Raw genomic sequence first — 17,748 nt, forward strand, 5'->3', positions numbered from 1 at the left:
GTACTGGCTGTGACCAAGTGATCGGTGATGATTACGATATTAGTTCTCTCTTGTGTCATGGATTTAGCTGTCCATGTCCAACCCCACTTCTGCATATAAACTCAAGGGCGGGGATCAGGGCTCCTGAGAGCCCAGCACTGTGGGGTCTTGACAGTCACCTGCAGAGATTCACTGAAGGGACATGAGGCATCTGCTGCTGCTCTGTACCAGGATGATGGGTTAGGGTGGCATCACCTCCCATCCCCATGGCCTTGGGCCCCCAAGGGTTGGGGCAGGGGCAGCTCCTCTGGCCAGAAGGTATAGGTCCTGTCTGCTCTCTAGCCAATATACATGACAGTACAAATTCATGACCAAATTATATCAACAGCAGAATTATAATATATTAATAGCAATATCATAATAGAAAAAAGGCTTGGGAGGGCAACCATCTTCCAGAATCTGAAGGTTGGCATTCATTCTTCATGAGCTCAGCTGAAGACAGTGCCTTCAGAATTTGGTTAAATGGCAGCGAGAAGGACCAGGGTTAGTTGCAGGGAATCATTTTCCAAGCAGGCCATTTAAGGGCCTGAGGTTGCATGGAGCCTCCCTTCCAGAGTGAGATCTGTGGAAATAGAGCTGGTGGCTTTGGAATCAGGCTGTCTGCGACAGTGGCTTTCACAAAGACTTCGGTCCCACGGCAGTGTGGCCGTTGACATTCCACCATATGAGGCCTTTCTGGAGGTGGCTTCTGGACGGGTCTTCCAAGGGCAGTGGCACTCAAGAGATCTGCATGTGACCACGACCAACGTCCAGCTGCTCCAGAGGACATGGCGAGTCAGCTCCCTGTTCGGTAAAGGCCAGGAGCGGGCTCAGTCCGATGGGGCGTGGACGGTCAAGGTCTTGTTGACAATCTCCGAGTTCTTGCTTGTGCAGCCCCAGCCCTGCCCAGTGAGCCCACTCTGGGAGGAGGCCTTAGTGTAGATGGAGGGCGGGGAAGCTCCGGGAGAACCACACGCCAGCACCGCCTTGCACAAGGTTGGTCTCCAATAAATAAAATACTTGTGGATGAAAGGCCTCCCTTGCTGGTTTCTGACTCTGAACCTGCACCCACAGCGAAGCGCCTCTCAGCCCAAGTCCAGAGAAGGCGCTCACCCCTCTGGAGGTGGTGAGAAGAGGCTGAGAAAATGCTGATGCGTGTGTTCAGGGCCAGGAGAGTCAAGCTCTCGGGCCTCTACTTTGTGGGCTGCAGATGGCCGAGCAGCCTGGCAGCTTTTGACATTCCCTGGGCTTCATCACCTGTTTTGTGGACATCCCTGATGGCCTCCCTTTACTCCACGACACACGGGCTAAAGTCCAGACGAGGGAGCCCATGTGAAGCCACCTCATCTGCGCCTGGGGAGGCTTGTGGGGGAGGGGTTCTTCCCACCACTCTGAGATGACGAGTCCTGTCCTCACACCGTGGAGTGGGGCCTGGGCATCACGGCTATCCACAGCCGGCCGCAGGTCTTCACTACAGCGTGGCATTCTTAGTTCGAGATATACCCCCAGAAAGACAGAGATAAACATGCACAGACCCGTGTACGGAAGGGCCTAGAGTTAACGTGACGGCATTTGGATGGCCCATCCTTGGGTGTCAGTCCCAGCTCTGGCGCCTGAGCGTGGGTAACTGAGAGGGGAACAGCTGGCCGTACTTCCCAACGGGGAAGCTTCCAAAGTGGCCTCTCGGGGCAGGAAGCGAGGATCTGAGGGGAAGGGAGCCAGCCCCCCCTGGGTTCTGTGCTGGTGCCGAACCCGGAGGCAGAGGGGGCTGCAGCCGGCCTCCTCCTCCCCAAGCCTGGTTCTGGCCAGTAAGAGCTCAGCCCTCCCTTCTTCCTCTGGGCAGATACCCAGAGGTCTCTCCGCCTGGGAAACCACCCACTACGGGGCTGGGGGCGCAGAGCTGCCTCAGTGAGCATCCCTACTGCGCAGGATGAGCCTGGGCCTCTGGGGGCCCCTCCCAAGGGGCCAGGGAAGACCCAGCCCTCCAGCTCTGTGCCCCCCCGGCCCGGTGCACAGCGGCCCCAAGGGACCCTGGGGTGCTCTGGGAGGCGGGGACAGGGAAGGCAAATGGTGGTGGGGTTTTCTCTCTTATTTAAGAAATGAAAAGGAGACGCCGTGTTAACGTTAGTAAATGTGGGCAGGTGCGGGGCAGGGTCCGCTCTCGAGAGCAGAGCGGCGGCCGAGGTCTCCTGTCAGATGAGGCTGGCGGCCTTCTCCTGCACGTTGTACTCCTTGTTTTTCTTCACCCGCCAGCTGATGTAGAGGAGCAGCAGCGTGCCCAGAGCCTTGTAGCCCACCTGCAGGCCCAGGTACCTGTGGGGCAGAAGACAGGCCCTGTGAGGGGTGTGGAGGCTCTGTGGGCAGCATCACAGTGGCCCGGGCCAGGTGTCCTCACCACTCAGGGCAGGATCCGGGCCCACCCAGGTGGGGCCGCTCTCCTCATTCCTTTTAACCCCAGGACCACAGGCCTCGCAGGGAGTAGGCAGGGAGTAGATGTGGGACTCCCAGTCCACTGCTTCTCGTCCCTGCCCTGGCGACCCCTGGAGGGCCAGAGAAACACTGCAGACCCAGCCGCCTGGAGGGTCCTGCTGCCCAGCACAGCCAGGAGGGGGCACCTTCCTGTTGCCTCTTGGTCTGCCCCTCTCCAGGCCTTCTATGCCACTCCCACGCCGTTTCCAGATCCCGTCCTGCCCCCTGAAGCCCACTCTCCCTGCTGTTTCTGTCTGTGTGATGAGGCAGCAGGTGAGGTGGCTGGAAGAGGTGCCAAACTCAGTGGTGCTGCAGCTGGGTGCCGCCTGCCCTTGGCCTCTGCCAGGAGCCGTGACGGGCCACCTCTTTCTGAGCAGTGGGAGGCTGGCCTGGCATCATCATCCCACAGCCACGGCCTCTCCCTTTGAAAAACCTCTTTCTGCTGTTGTTCCCGCCCCCCGAGGGTCAGTGGGGACCGCAGAAGGGGGGCCACAACAGAGCAGCCCCTGAGTCTTGGACGGCTCTCTATGGGCCCTGAAATGCTGGTCACCGGTGGCCCCGCTCCCTGCCCAAGGCAGCTCCCCTCCTGCCCTCTCCCTCGGAGGCCTGAGAGCCTCACAGTTGCCACCGGAGCAGATGACGGCCTCTGCTTGGGCCTGGGGCCTGGCACGGCGTGCGGGCCCTCACCTGTCTCGGAGAGCGTCGTTGTCGTAGTAGATGCAGGCCCCTCGCCTTCCAGAGCACTGCGCGCCCCAGCGGATGCAGGAGTAGTCGATGGTGAGGCCGTAGAGGGCTGGAGACGGCAGCCAGGCTGGCATCAGTGGGAAGAGAGTTAAGAGAGCTCAGGTCACGTGGAGCTGCCAGGAGAGGCACCCGGCAGGGTGGGGAGCGAGCCCCCCAGCGCCCCTGCACGGCTCACGGGCATGAGCACGGCTCTGTCCCACCCTGGGAACCACAGTGACTTTGGAAAGCAGAAGAGCTTTCCATGAAGCCTGAATTATTCTTTCACCAGAGGCTTAGAAGAGAAAAGGGGCCTGAGCCATCCTTCCAGGGCAGAGTGAGTCGCAGATGTCACCGTGGGCCTGCTCAGACAGATACCATAGTTCCCACACTTGGGATTGCTAGGCTCCACTGGGTGGCAGGAGGCTCTCAAGGACACCAACTCCTCGGGTCCTCACAGCAGCCCGGAGGTGGGTGGGTGTCCTCATTTTAACGGGGAGGAAGGTGGGCTTGGCTGGCTCACCTTTGCATAGGCAAGCAGGGTTAGGGCTGGACTTTGCACCCTAGTTTTTGGAGGTTCAGATCCCACATTCTTCCACTACACGAAGCTGCCCTGCTGGTTTAGACAACACCCCCAGCAGACCCCCAATACCCTGGCTGCTCAGAACCTCCCAGGCCCCCTGAACTTCCCCACAGCTGAGTGGCAAGAACTGGTCCAGCAGGGGCCATGCCCTACGGCTGCTGAATACTCGGATGAGCCCCACATCCTTAGCTACAGATCCAGGCAGTCACTGGACCGGGGAAGGGCTTGGCCGGATCCACACCTGGGCCAGGCCACCCCATTCTCAGAACCACTCTGAACAGCCTCTCAGACTCTGTTTTGGGCCCTGTGGGAAGCTGCTTCTGGAGGAAAGAAAAAGGCAATCTTCTGCTTCTGGCTCTGCCCAGAGGTGGGAACCTTCAAGAACCAGCCTCTCTATTCAGACCTGCTGGCTCCCAAATCTCCAGGTGAACAGGGGATGGAAACTGGACACAAGGACTGACCTTCCTGAATGCTGTTCCCTGAATAGAAATAAAGTCCAGAAAAATTTTCAGCCAAGTCCCAGTGGGTAATTTGAAACTTGCCAAGTCCTTTTTTCTACCCAGGGTGGAATTGCCTTCTCAGGTGATGAATGGATCCTTCCAGCCTGGGTTTTCTATCTGTGGTGGCCACACTGAGTTATCTGAGCTCAAATGACAAAACAAAGGCAGCAGGTGCTTTGAGCCTCAGGAGAGGGGCTGTTTTCATGGTGGCTGGAAGAAGCAGGGCAGGGCTCTCCAGAGCCCATCCTGGCTGCTGTTGGGCCGGGCGGAATGTAAGGTTTCCTTCCCAGTGGAGGTTTCAGAGCAAGTTATAAATGATAAGTTATAAATGGAAAGGCACTGTGGTGACGACCATACCTCTGCCACCAGGGCAGGATAGATCTCAGTGTCCTGTGTCCTTTGTGCTTGTAATATAGGCCAGAGGAGCAGAGTCTGAAGGGGGGCTTCTGGGGCGAGAGGAGCAAGTGGCCAGAGACCGAGAAATCCCACTGAAAAAACTGACTCACTCCTCATCACCCCACACCTCCCCCAGGAGAGACATCACCCACACACCCCAGTGTGATCACGGAAGCTGCTACGGGGTGAAGTGCAGATCAGACTCCCAGATAATAATGCACCATGCGCTCGGCAGGATTTTCAGCGTTTAAGGTCAGAAAGCGCACCCTGATCACAGATGAAGTCCCTCCACTGCAGTCACTGTATTCCCGCTGCGGTGCATGCCCCCGGGTCCTCAATAAATCTGTCATTTTATCTGGTCCCTTTACTTAGTGTGAATCCGTCCTGGAATCAGTCCCTTTACTTAGTGTACCTTCACTGCAAGGGTCTCCATATTAGTGCCCTGTGTTTATCTAGTACTTGGAGGTGTCCAGAAGGGACAGTCCAGTGTGAGCAGTCTGGGAAAGGACCTGCAGGGCAAGCTGGGTGTTCCCTGATGCCTGCAGGCAGCTCGTCCTCCTGTAGCCAGTCCTGATTGCTGTGCACAGTTCCCTTCCTCCTGGGTTCTGGGCTGCTTCAGGCAGGGTTGGTCGGCAGAGGGCCCCACTTTGCTAAATAGAGGTAGGAGGAGTGTATTTTGTCAAATGGAAAGGAAGCCAGGGCTGGGCTCCGCTGCCGTTCTGGTTGGGACAGGAGCACGAGGTTTTGTTCCTACAGCGAATTCTTGGAGAGAGATGAAGAAATACTTGCCTTCAATGTTCTATTAGGCATTCTCAGCTGCGTTCACTTTTCCTTTTTCTTACATACTTTCATTTGGTGTTAATGCCATAGATGGAATGTTTCCTAACCTCGAGTGATGGGGAAACCGCCCACGTGGGATCTGGCATTTACTGTTGTGTTGATTGTGTACAGCTTCTCTTTACGACAGAGATGAGACGGGGCTCTCCCCGTCCCCACCCTGCACCCCACAGCCCTCTGATTCCCCGTCATCTGGGGCCACGAGGAGGGGGGTATCTCTGACACTTACCCAGCAGACGCATCAGCAAGAACTGTACTCCGATGGCAAATGACTTTTCCTCCTGGTTCACCACGCTGAAAAGGCACACAGGAAGTCAGCAGTGGGAGGGCTCAGGGCTGCGCCTTACCCCCACCGGGGCAGCCTCAGCCTCAGGGCGCGTCGGAACCTGCCCTCACGTGGCCTGGCTGGGTTCCCCGGGGCCCCGAGCTCCCGTTGCTCCTTTCAATGGTTCTCAAAGCATGATCACTGGACCAGCAGCGTCAGTATCCCCTGGGAACTTATTTGCAAGGCAGATTCTCAGGCCTCGCCTCAGAAGAAGAGTCAGACACTCTGGGGATGGGGCCCAGCGATCTGTGTTGGAAGAAGCCCTCCAAGAGATTCTGTGCACACTCAGGTTTGAGAACCACTGGTCTCTGTGATTTTCTGGGCTGCCCAGAGCCCCCTTCAAGAAGCAAAGGGCAGAGCGTCTGGGAGCGGAGAGGATACTGAAGGCTGTGTTTATGGCCGCAGGTCTGAACAGCTCCTGTGGTGTTTACAGCAATAGAAGACAGCCCTGATACTAAGTGTAATTAGGGCCCCTGGGCTGTCGGCTCCTGTGTGCAGCTAAAAGAATCCTCTACTCTGGGCCGCTTCGTGGGCATGCGACCTGTGTGGCCTCACAGGGCCCCACCCTCAGAAAGGTCCCGTGTTTGCTTTAGTGCTCTGCTGTGGCTGGCTTGAAATGCTTAATAATTTTCAAACCAGGAGCCTTGCATTTCCATTTTGCACTGGGTCCTGAAAGTTTTGCAGCCAGTCGTGCTCCCACCCTTCTTCTCTAAAGAGGAGAAAAGTGCTTGGCTGAGGAAGGAGGTTCAGAGAGAGAGGAGGCAGGCTGTCTGGAGGAGGTACCGCCAGGCCCTGTCATCCCGGCTGGGCGTGGAGCAGAGCGAGGACACGCCCTTCCATGAGGTGGGGGGCCAGGGGCGGGCCAGCTGGGGCACCAGGCTCCCCTGTGCCCTGAGTGCACACACTCCTGAGCGGGAGCTGGCTGGGGGAAAGCATTCGGGGGCTGAGGGGCCAGCAAGGGAGGAAACTCAGAAGTAATCCCCAGGTCTCTGCACACGTTTTGTTTTACCTCCATAGTTCTGCTAGCAAACTGGAAAGGGACCTTCTTTCAGCTTCTCAGAATACCCACTGGGGTGAAGCAGCAGGGAGGCACCCACTGGGATCCCCCAAGTGGGAAGTGCCTCAAATCTCAATCTCATGGACACTCCCTTAATTGCCCATAGATGCCTTCAGTGGTCCAATCCATAGTAGAAGCTTCTGTGTCTTGGTCCTTATCCCTGGGCAGACTCCTCTGGATTCTCAGCTAAATGGGACTTGGGAACCCCAGTTTGGCTTCTGATAGAGATTTTGAGTTCCTTGTACTCTCTGCCCCTTCAGCCCCGAATTAACGCTGGCTCTCTGACCTCTCTTTCCTGATACATTTTCGGCAAACCTTCACTCCCAGCCTGTATTTCCATGCCTGGCTGGAGGCCACGACTGATACAAATAAGGTTTGGGTCACCTACAATGCCATCGTTAAGCCTCCCCTTCTCCATACTACACAGCATCCATTCTTTCATCTTTCCCAGTGGGATTTATCTTTAAATCATTTTGGGATACTGGGGCCTCTTCTCCAATTTCACTCCAGCCCCTGACCAGAGATTTTCTAGAAAAGCCCACCCTGTGGTTGAAATGGTGCTTTGCTCCCACTACTTCCCCATCCCGGGGGCTTGACAGCCCTCTGGGAGGTGATCTAACAGGGATGCCCTTCTCTGCTGCTCAGGGACTTCCTTATCCTATTTCCTCTCCTCGTCATGGCCACCCACACACCTTTCTCAGGATCACTGGGTCCACCATGGTCCATCTGACTTGGGGTGCAAGAAGGGAAGCCCACTCAGGGGCCTTGGGTGAAAGCACGGGTACTTGGAATGCACGGATGGGGAGCAGTGGAGGAGAGGGTGGTGCTGGGAGGCAAGGTGCTCCCAGCGTCCCTACACAGTCTTGCGGAGTATGCTAAGAATGCAAGATCCTGACTGTTCGCTTCGTGGGCCATTTCCCGGGGTTGTGGCTGCAACGAGCATCCTTGAGGCATGAGGTAAAATCTTCTAGACCAGCAGCAGGCTTGGTCTATATAAGCAGTGGCTCTCCCAAGCTCAGTGTTCCTTAGCTGTGACCGCCCTACACCCACTGCAGGTGAAACATACACCTGAGCCCCTCCACGTCACCCAGTAGGACTTGGGGGGCATGGACAAATGATGCAGCAGAGGTTCACACTGCTTGCTGTGCTGTGAGCAGCAAAGTCCTTTGGCTTTGACCCGGGAGTCTCCCGGCCTCTGCCAGCATCCTTGTGCAACAGTAACAGAAACAGGAGCTTGGTAGTTTGCAAGCTAACTTGTAAATAAGGTAAAATCCCAGACCCTTCCTCATCTCCTAGTCTTCTGGGGAAACTAGGTCATTGCCACCTAGCTAGCTGATAATAGTAATAGCAATAACAATAATTTGGTTAATAGTGATAATTAATCAATATGCAGAGCACCTTGTATTTACAAAGCAATTTACCATATAACCCTGACACCAATCCTTCGAGGTCAATATCATTAACCCCCTTTCATCCGCGAGGAAACTGAGACTCGGTGAGGTGGGCAACACCCAAGGACTTTCAGCCAGTACATGGCAGAAGTGGGCCTTTGACCCTGGCCCTGGGCTTCCAGATCCTGTGTTTTTCCCTCTCTGCTTGCCAGACGGATGAGGACACGAGGGAGGCAGACAGGGGGTGAATTATGCCCACTTGGTTGAAACCTTATTTTCTCCTTCGCCGAGGATGAGGTGAAGGGAGGTCACTCCCTGTCCACACCTCAGGGGCACCTCAGTGCTGTTGTAACAGGATACCTCTGTCCTCCCCTCCCACCTGGCCAGCCGCTCCCTTCTGACCTGGCTCCTAGCACATTGCGCTTTTCTCATTTCCATCCTTTCTGTGGCCCTCATTCTGTCTCTGGAACTTTCCTCATTTTCCTTCCCTGATTTTATGTATCCAACTGAATTCTCCTCCACCCTCTCAGTTCTTTTAGGACTTGAAGATAAATGAATCTACAGGCGTGCAATCAGGCAGCCTGGCTTGGTCATGTGGCTCAGCCGTCAGGCTCTGCCCTCCCTGTGCGGGATGGAGGCACAGGGACCCCGTGAGACACGGAGTGAGGCTGCAGCGAGGGACTCCCAACAAGCCCGGCACAGAAGCCCCCGCCACTGGCGCACCAGCATTATCTCCCTGTATCACCCCAAGAACGTCCAAGGACACTGAGGGGCACGAAAGGCAGGAGAGCTGAGAAGGGGGCAGCTGGGCACGAAGTGAGGGAAGCGTGGGGAAGGAGAGGCACACTCACCGCAGCACCATCATGTAGAGAGGGTTGTGGGAGATGCAGGCTATGAGTGCCACAAAGGAGATGAGGAAGATGGCCGGGAGCAGGAAGTGGGCGCAGGGGATGGGGCACGGGCCCGTCTTTGCTGAAGCGGATCCTCCTCTCACGCAGCTGCAGTTCGAGTAGGTCTTGGAAGGAGAGGGAGGGGAACGGGGGAAACCTGCTGTCATTATTTCGATTCCACATACTTTTAAATGCCTGCTCCAGCTCTCGCTCCTCTGCCCTCCCTGGGGAGCTGGTGATGCTGGATGCAGTGGTTGGACGGGAGACCAGGTAGGGGTTTCAGGTGCCCCATGGATCCTGCCTCTGACCACTATTTGGGCAACAGAAACCATCTTCACCAAAACCAGTTGTCCAGCGTGGGCTGGGCTCTTCCCACAGTTACACCCGCATCGGGATATGTAGGATTCCACTGCCAGGCACGGCCCACCCAGTGGGAACCAGGGCCTGGGAGGGCCCTCCTCTGGAGCAGCAGTGGTTTTGTGGGTTGCTGTTTTTTTTTTTTTTTTTTTTTGCGTTATGCGGGCCTCTCACTGTTGCAGCCTCTTCCGCTGCGGAGCACAGGCTCCGGACACGCAGGCTCAGCGGCTATGGCTCACATGGCTCACGGACCCAGCCGCTCCGCGGCATGCGGGATCCTCCCGGACCGGGGCACGAACCCACGTCCCCTTCATCAGCAGGCGGACTCTCAACCACTGCGCCACCAGGGAAGCCCCTGGGTTGCTGTTTTTGCTGTTTGTGTGTTTACTTCAGGGATGTTAAAGGAAGATAAAAATAGGAGGAGATAGCAGTGGGAACCCAGAGGAATCTACTGTACTTTCTGCCTGAGAGGAATTCTTCCTGTCTGCAAAGGTCTCTGTCTCAAGTCTGCGAATCCATACGGCTCAACACTGTTGTATAGCTCTCCTTGGTGGCCACTGCCTGTCAGGTGGCCTTCACCTTTTCTCTCACATTGTCTGATAGACCAGCCTATGGTCCAATTACTGTAAGTGTCAAAGCAGTTATAGGGGCAAGATTAGAACTAATGAACTGGTATGCTTCCTTCTACCAGGCATTGGAACTATGTACCCTTTTTACTTTGGCTGCTAGGAAGCTCATAGTTAAGTTATATACAGTGTTGCTGCTACCTCCCTCAGTCTGGATTTTTTTAAACATAGATAGTTTTCCTTATAATTTGCTATTTTTTCTTGATATTATGCTAATGGTTTTTGGTCTTGATGTGCTTGTGCTGTTACTGGAAACCTGTCAAGATTATTTCTGGAAATAGATGAGTCAGAGGTAAGTAAATAAAGATAAGAAAACCACAGAAGCCACCACAGGCTCCTCCAACTAGAAGGCAACTGAGAGAGCATCTTGTCCAAGTTCTTTGTCCTCCTGCTGCCTGAGAACCACGCTCCTCTGTCCGCAGAGCTGGCTGTGGAAGCAGCCTTGTCCTGTCCTCTCAGGGGAGGATGGTAAATGGGTGTAGCCTTGCCTGTGCCCTCCACACAGGCTTAAAGGAATAAGATGCATCCTCTCCTTAGGGCATCCTCAGGGGAACTGTACAGACTTCCCAGTGCTCTTAGGAAAAAGAACATCCAAATCCTAACCTGACCCCTGCCTGCTCCCTGGCTGAGCTGGGTATGACACTTCTCCTCACTCCCTGGCAGCCCTGGCCTTCTCTCTTTTCTCCTGTGCCAGCTCATTCATGCCCTGGGGCCTTGCAGCTGCGTTCATTCTGTTCCTTTCACTCCCAGGTCTTCATAGTGTTTTCTTCTTCTGGTGGTTCAGTTCTCATGTCACCTCCTCAGGGAGGCCCCCAGGCATTCTCTGACCCATTAAGTCTTTTCATGGCATGGGTTACTTTCTAAAACTCCCTTGTGCATTTATTTGGTAGAATACAAACTCATGAGGGCAGGGACCTGGGCTGATGGGTTCCCCCCTGAATACTTAGCACCCGTGGCTGTGTCTGGTGTTTACTAAGTATTTGCTGAATAACCGCACAAACGACTGGACTTGGTTTGCTGCTGTCTGGTCCTGGAGGGCTGGGAGCCGTAGTGCTCTGAGGGCTGGCCAGGACCTCACCAAGTTAGCCTGGTGAGTGTGGGCTACCTGAGTGGGAGGCTGTGGCCGGGAGATACCTGGCCTTGCACAGACATGCCCCAGGCTGAGGCAGCACCCTGAGTTCTAGTCTCAGATCTGCTCCTAAATAGCTGCAGACTTCAAGCCAGTTGTGTGGCCATAGGTGAGTGTCGAGAGGGATTGAACCAAATGACCTCTATCACCACTTCTGGCTCTAAGCTTCCAGGTCCACATCACAGAGGCCCTCTGCCCTCGATTTATCTGGGCCAGTCCATGTGGCCTTGCAACAGTGCCAGGACACAGACAGGCCCATCAGGATCCTTCAGGGTGAGACTGGCAGTCCTCAGCTGAAGGAATGCTCTGGCTTGTTTCTGGTCTGAGCATTGTTAGGCCTCAGGAATGTGAATTTGTTGGACATCGGCCAATCTTTAATTGACTTTAGGCTGTAGACATCTGGTCATGACCCTAGGGAAGGGGAGGTGGAGAGAGGGTGGGTGTGGCCCAGAGACCAGGATGCTGGGAATGAGTGGGGTGCAGCCCTGCCCATCCCGAGTGGAGAAGCAAGCTGCAGGGGCACACACTCGGCAGTGGCCCGGGGCCCCTCCGGCCCTTACCGGTTGCTTGGAGACTACAGAGCTGACGTTGATTTCACTGCAGCCAGCATGGCAAGGGGAGAGGTACTCAACCCCATCGTCTCCACAGACCGGGTGGAAGATGGAGTCTGGGCACGAGCAGTCCCTGCGGCAGGCGGGAGGCTGTGGATGTATAGAACTTGATGTGCTGCCAGCAAAACAGGAAACGGGAATCAAACAAAGCAAGACCAAAGGAAAACCTCTCCACTCCAGCCCAGCGTGAGTTCCCCGCCTGGTTGGTGTGCCTGTGCGCCTCTGCTTATCTTGGGCCAGTGCCACCAGGGATCTGAATTATGTCTATTGGAGCCAACAGTGAATTTGGCCAGTGCTCATGGCACCTCTACTTCTTCTGCTAGTAGGATCCCAAACTACTAGTCGTTGGAAATGCTTGGTTGGCAAATCCCCCACTTCGGAAGGGGTCGAGACAGCCAACCAGTCAGGACTCTGATGAGAGAGATGGCAGATGCTATGGGAGAGTCACAGGCAATAATTTCCCTTCCCTTCTCTTTCATCTGAGCTCGGGCTGAGGCCCCTTGAGGCAATCCAGGGTCTAGATGGCTCCCGTCTCTGGGTCTATGTAGCCATCACCCAGGTTACTCCATTCCCCTGAGCTTCAACCAAGGGATTTCACTGGCTGATCTCACCAATCTTACCATATCTGATATTCCTGATCTTCTTAGGGGAGGGTGGGGATTGGGGCCGATAAACCACAGTTCAGAGCTTTGCTAAAATAATTATACTAATCCTAGTTAATGGGCATCTCTCATGCTGCAGGCACTGTGCCCGAGGGCTTTTCATGCGTGCCAGCCATCGCAGTATTAGGGGTGCTCCTTTTGTGGATGAGGAACCTGAAGATTAGATAAGTAACTTTCCCCAACCAGTAAAGAACAGTGCCAGAACTAGGACCTGGTCTGATGACAAAGCCCCGTGCTAAACTCCCAGTGAAAGCCTTCTTGGTCTCTCTCAATCCACAGCCAGAAGACCAGGACAAACCAGGGGGTGGGGGGGTCCCATCCTGAGTGACACTCCCTTCCCTCATACCCACCAGAGACAGGAGAGATTCTTGCAAAGAGAAAGAGAAAACACCAAGGCTGAAAAGTATGGCATCTCCAAGTATTGCAACCTCACCGGGCAAAATCTTAAAGAAGAGCTGTTGAAAGGTGGCTCCCAGGAAAAAAGTAACGGCTCCTTGCTCAGCACACTCCCTCATGGGCCTCAAAGCCCTTCCTGTACATGAAGCCAGACTTAGAACTTAAAACCATGTTGCTTTATGCAAACCGACAGGTGTACTTTACCTGCCCTCTTCCTCACCTGCCCTAATTTTTCAAGTCTGCCATCACCTTCCTTGTTCTTTCTCAGATCTTTGCAGGTCTCCGTCTCTCATCTTTCTTTGGCAGCTCAATAAGACTCTAATTTTAGCCGGTACAGAGTGGATGCTAAAGGTAGCTATTTCCTGGTTCCTGAGGCTCACAGCACTACAGATTCATCCTGAAACCAAACTAATTAGTTTTTGGTGCTTCTTAAAAAACCGAACCCTAACCCTGATTGCTGGTGCCCCACTAGGACCCTCTGATTTCTTCTCATAATTGAGCACACTATTCAAGATCTGATTTTCTCAGTTGCCACATAAGAGATTAGATCAGCAAGGGAAAAGGAGAGAGGACAGTTGAAGAAGCAGAAAGGGAGACGTGTGGCAGCCACAGACAGGCTCTGGCCCCAGCCTCATTCCCACTACCTGCGGGGGTTGACCTCTGCCACGACTGGGGTGGAGCAGCCCATGAAGAACAGAGGGGCACAGAGGATCATGGAGATGGTGATGATGGTGGCAGCCACGCGGGGAATGGTTTGCAGAGAGAAAACAAAACGCTTCATGAGGATTCCTCCAAACAGCATCCCCAAGGCCGCAGCAGGGAGGTTCACAGCACCTACAGACGGAGAGAAGCTGGTCTGGGTGCACAGGCCTCACAGTGTGTGTGGGCCGCACACTGAGCTGGACCACAGAGAAGGGGGCATGGCTTCCTGAAGCGACATTCAATATGATTAATTGCAATAGTAATAAACGACATTAATTGAGCATTTACTGCAGAGTTATCTTGACATGGCAGACTGCCCTGCCTGTGCCAAGAATAAAGAAAGAAGTGGGGCCCTTGCAGCCAGAGGGATGTGGGTTAAATGTGCACTTATTAAGCGCCTTTCATTACCTGGCCCGTCCTTGAACTATGATCACATGGGGTTAGCAAGGCACTGGTGGCGCTCCCTGCCTGATGTGCTAGTCAGAGGCCAAAGGCTAGAGGCGTGAAGTCACAGCCAAGAGCCACACAGGAGGCCAGGGGTCACGCCCTGACCACCTTGCCACTTCCACATGGTCAAGCTCACCTGTGAATTGGGCCCCATAATTCCCTTGGGTACTTGGTGGGACCACATAAGTGCTTCTCACCCTCAGCTGCAAAAAACACCGATGCTGGATGCTGGACATTCTGCTTTCATTGATAGAGGGTGGGGCCTGGGCGTCCGTATGTCTTAAAGCTCTCCAGGGGAGCCTAAAGTGCAGCGGGGATGGAGAATCACTGGGCCCCATACTCCTTATCCAGGTGAATGTCTTCAAGTCATTGGAGAAGAAGGAAAAAACCCAGAGGCATCTTGCCCAGCCCACAGTTCAATCCTCTCTCTTTCCTTTGTCTCCTCTGATGATGTCAGGGCCTTTGGGAGGCAGTCAGGCTTTCAGCCCCTCTGACAGGGTGGAAGTCATCCCCCAGCCTCCGCCCACTCCTGTCTGGAATGATAGGGGCCTAAGAAATCTGCCAACGTGGAACAATGCCAACCTAGACTGCCAACCTGGAAGAATGTCCTTAAAATTCTTTCTCTCGGGCAAGAACCCTCTGGCTCCTGCCTGTGTCCGGTCTGGGGGCTCCTGGCCCTGGGTGGGTGGCGGGAGGGCCCAGCTGCGGCAGCACCCGGGGGACTCACCGATGAGGAAGTTGGCATAGGCCGCAGAGGCGCCGTACTGCTTCTCCAGGAACTTGTTGAGGAAGGTGGAGAGGCCGGCAATGACGGAGGAGAAGGTGCACTGGGCCAGGACCACCAGCATGAAGAGCGGGCTCATCAGGAGGCTCAGGAAGATGCGGGGGAACCCTGCCAACAGGCTGCCATCAGGGCCGGGCCTCCGGGCAGCGGTCACAGGGTCCGCGACACCGGCCACTGCCCTTCCTCCCCCCGGCCCCCCTCCAGGCAGCTCCTCTCTCTTCCTCAGGGCAGAATCCAGGCCCCGAGCTGTTCAGTGGCCTGTTGGGGGCACACAGCCACTCGGACTCCACTCAACATGCTCATGGGCTGAATGAAAGGAGGACAGGCCTGGAAGAAGTCAGGCGGAGGGTGATTGTACATGATGGCCGCATCCACGGGAAGGGAGGGGAGAGGAGAACGTGGGCCAGGCGGTGTGGGTGGGGCTACCTCTGTCTGAGTTTGGGTCTCCTGCTATCTGCACAGCAGCAGTCACCAGGGCCCCTGGCAGAGCCCCTCGTGAGGGGTTGGCCAATTTTAGACCACCTGCTTTTAGTGCCCCTCACCACACCTAACACCACTTGGGCTGGGCTACCCCGGACCGCTCCCACCCCAAGCCAGCCCTCCCAGGGCTGCCGGGTCACTCAGTTACGTTTAACGAAATCCACCAGGGAGCTTCTTGACTTGGCCTCTTCCATCTTCCTTGCCTCATCCGCTATGGTAGGAGTCCTCTGAAGGCAGCGAAGGGGGTGAGGGTTAATGACCCAGGTTCCCTGCAGCCACCTTCCCTGGGCCCTTGATCCTTCTGGTCTCAGTGGCTCAGGGCTGGGCAGTGGTCAGCCACCCCGAGTGTGTGTGGGAGGGCGTCCAAAGCCATCATCATCTGTGTGTCGGTGAGCCCGGTGCTTGGCCACCGACCAGAACGCATCCATGCCAGGGCCTCCCAAGATATTATTTCATACCTGGGCATATTATTTCATATCTAATAGCTGGCTGATGCCAAAAGGCATCTGAGTGGATCTCACCCCTCGTCTGTCTGTCATGGCTACACTTCTTTCCTGTCCTCGGATTCCAGGGGCTGTGGGCTTCTGGGATGCTCTGGTCTAGAATGACCTCTGTTTTCCAGCTCTCTCTTTCTGTCTCCTCTACGGAGTCCCTTCTTTCTTCTGGGCCCAAACTTGGGTCCTGTTCAAGGCTCTGACCTGGCTCTCAGCCTGCACTTTCTGTGCAGACCTCCTCATTGAACTCGCCTTCCACTTCTGAACTTGTTAGCTGCAGCCTGAGGCCCCCAGCTCTGAACCACCACACAGACGCAAGGCCCCTGAGCTCTGACACCATTAGGATCCCCCAGGGACTCGTCAGCAGGCCTAGGAGCTCCCATTCATCTAGTGCTTTCTCCACGGTGGGCACCACACCCAGCGCTCTGCGTGCAACCTCCCATTCCTCACAACCTCCTCCCAAGATAGGGACTCTATCTCCAGTATTTTAAAGCGGAGGAGACTTAGGAGCAAGGACACTTGCCTAGGATCCCTCAGCTAGCTGACAAGTAGCAGAGCTGGATTCAGATTTGCCTTCCCCCAAAACCACCCCGATGTGCTGCCAACCTCTGAAATTCTTCCTCAAGACAAGCGGAGGCCCCTCTACCCTCGCCCCTCCTCCAGGCTGGGCCTAGATCTCACACACCTCATTGCCAGACATCCAGCTCTGCCTCTGGCTCTGAACCTCAGCACAAATTTTTGCCCCTCTCAGCTCACTGCTGAGTCCTTCTCGGCACCCCCTCCGAGGACATCTACCCCTGCCCTTGCCTCATCTGTCCGGCAGCCATGGCCTTGGTCCTCAGCTGCATCCCCCATCTCTACACTGGCCTCATCAGATCTCCAGCCTTCATTCCTTCCCAACTCTCCAATCTCAACCTTGACCCAGCTGCCATGTTGTCACCTGAGTGGGCACCAGTTACTCAGAATTTCATGGGATCAGAACAAGTTTTAGACCCTTCAGTCTAAGGTCAAGGCCCCCACCCAGACTTCTCCCCACTGTTTTCCATTCTCATCCTTCCCTGATTTCTTTCCCCAACAGATATGACTGGAAGATGCAGGGCAGGGCAGTCGGCTCAAAGTATGCTCCACTCACAGCTCACCCTCACGCTCTGCAGCGCTAGGAATCCCCTTCTTACTCAGTCCTTTAGGATTAGACACGACCAGCCCTATCACATGCAAAAGTCAACTGCTCCAGGTCACATATGCAGCTTTTATTGGCTCTTAATTCTTTATCCCACTTTAGATGAACTCAGTGTTTCCCCAAACTACATTCCCTGGAGCCCTCCTAATCTCTGAGATGCTAACACGGTAAGGGAACACTGATGAGATACCATCTTTTGGAAATTCACAAGCACTCTCACCTCCCAAAGTCTCTCAGAAGTCCTGTATCATGAAACTTGTTTAGATTTCACCCAGAATTTACTTAACCTGCTGCAACTTCTCAGCTCTGTTTATTTTCTACCTCTACCTACTCTTATGAAACTCTCATAATAGGTAGAATTGTGGGTTCTCAGAAGCTTACCTCCATTCCTCTGGGCATTGCTCGAGGAAAGAAAAAAAAGGGGAAAGAGGTAACAACCAGGCAGGCTGAGGAAATGAGCAGACCCAGCCACCAGGCTCCTATCCATCGGGGGTCTCCGGGGCTCAAGTTAACTGCAGCTGAAGAGAAAACAAAGGACACAAGTGTTTGTTGGATGAATGTATGATCTCACCTTACTGATCGGGGGAACTTTCTTCCCATGATGCAGAAGAGGTAAGCTGTGAGCTAGCATCTTCATCTAGTCGGCGTTCTCTCTCCAGGCCACTCTGGTCTTCTCAGAGAACGGAGGCCACTG

At 54.8% G+C, this 17,748-nt stretch overlaps 1 protein-coding gene across 2 annotated transcripts in view; it reads right to left on the reverse strand.

Annotated features, from left to right (window-relative positions):
* Positions 1-347: 347 nt before the first annotated feature.
* The window catches only part of SLCO2A1 (solute carrier organic anion transporter family member 2A1), an 85,771-nt gene continuing 68,370 nt past the window's right edge, over positions 348-17,748 (reverse strand). For both annotated transcript variants that reach the window (XM_032631378.1, XM_032631377.1), the window contains exons 6-14: positions 17,436-17,572; positions 15,529-15,607; positions 14,844-15,008; positions 13,612-13,801; positions 11,859-12,024; positions 9,148-9,311; positions 5,753-5,817; positions 3,175-3,298; positions 348-2,331 (exon numbers count right to left, since the gene is read on the reverse strand). In XM_032631378.1, coding sequence (XP_032487269.1) covers positions 2,211-2,331; positions 3,175-3,298; positions 5,753-5,817; positions 9,148-9,311; positions 11,859-12,024; positions 13,612-13,801; positions 14,844-15,008; positions 15,529-15,607; positions 17,436-17,572 — 1,211 coding nt within the window. In that variant the 3' untranslated portion in view covers positions 348-2,210. The remainder of the gene's footprint in view (positions 2,332-3,174; positions 3,299-5,752; positions 5,818-9,147; positions 9,312-11,858; positions 12,025-13,611; positions 13,802-14,843; positions 15,009-15,528; positions 15,608-17,435; positions 17,573-17,748) is intronic.

This window comes from Phocoena sinus, chromosome 4, assembly GCF_008692025.1.
Source record: "Phocoena sinus isolate mPhoSin1 chromosome 4, mPhoSin1.pri, whole genome shotgun sequence".
Classification (NCBI taxonomy): domain Eukaryota; kingdom Metazoa; phylum Chordata; class Mammalia; order Artiodactyla; family Phocoenidae; genus Phocoena; species Phocoena sinus.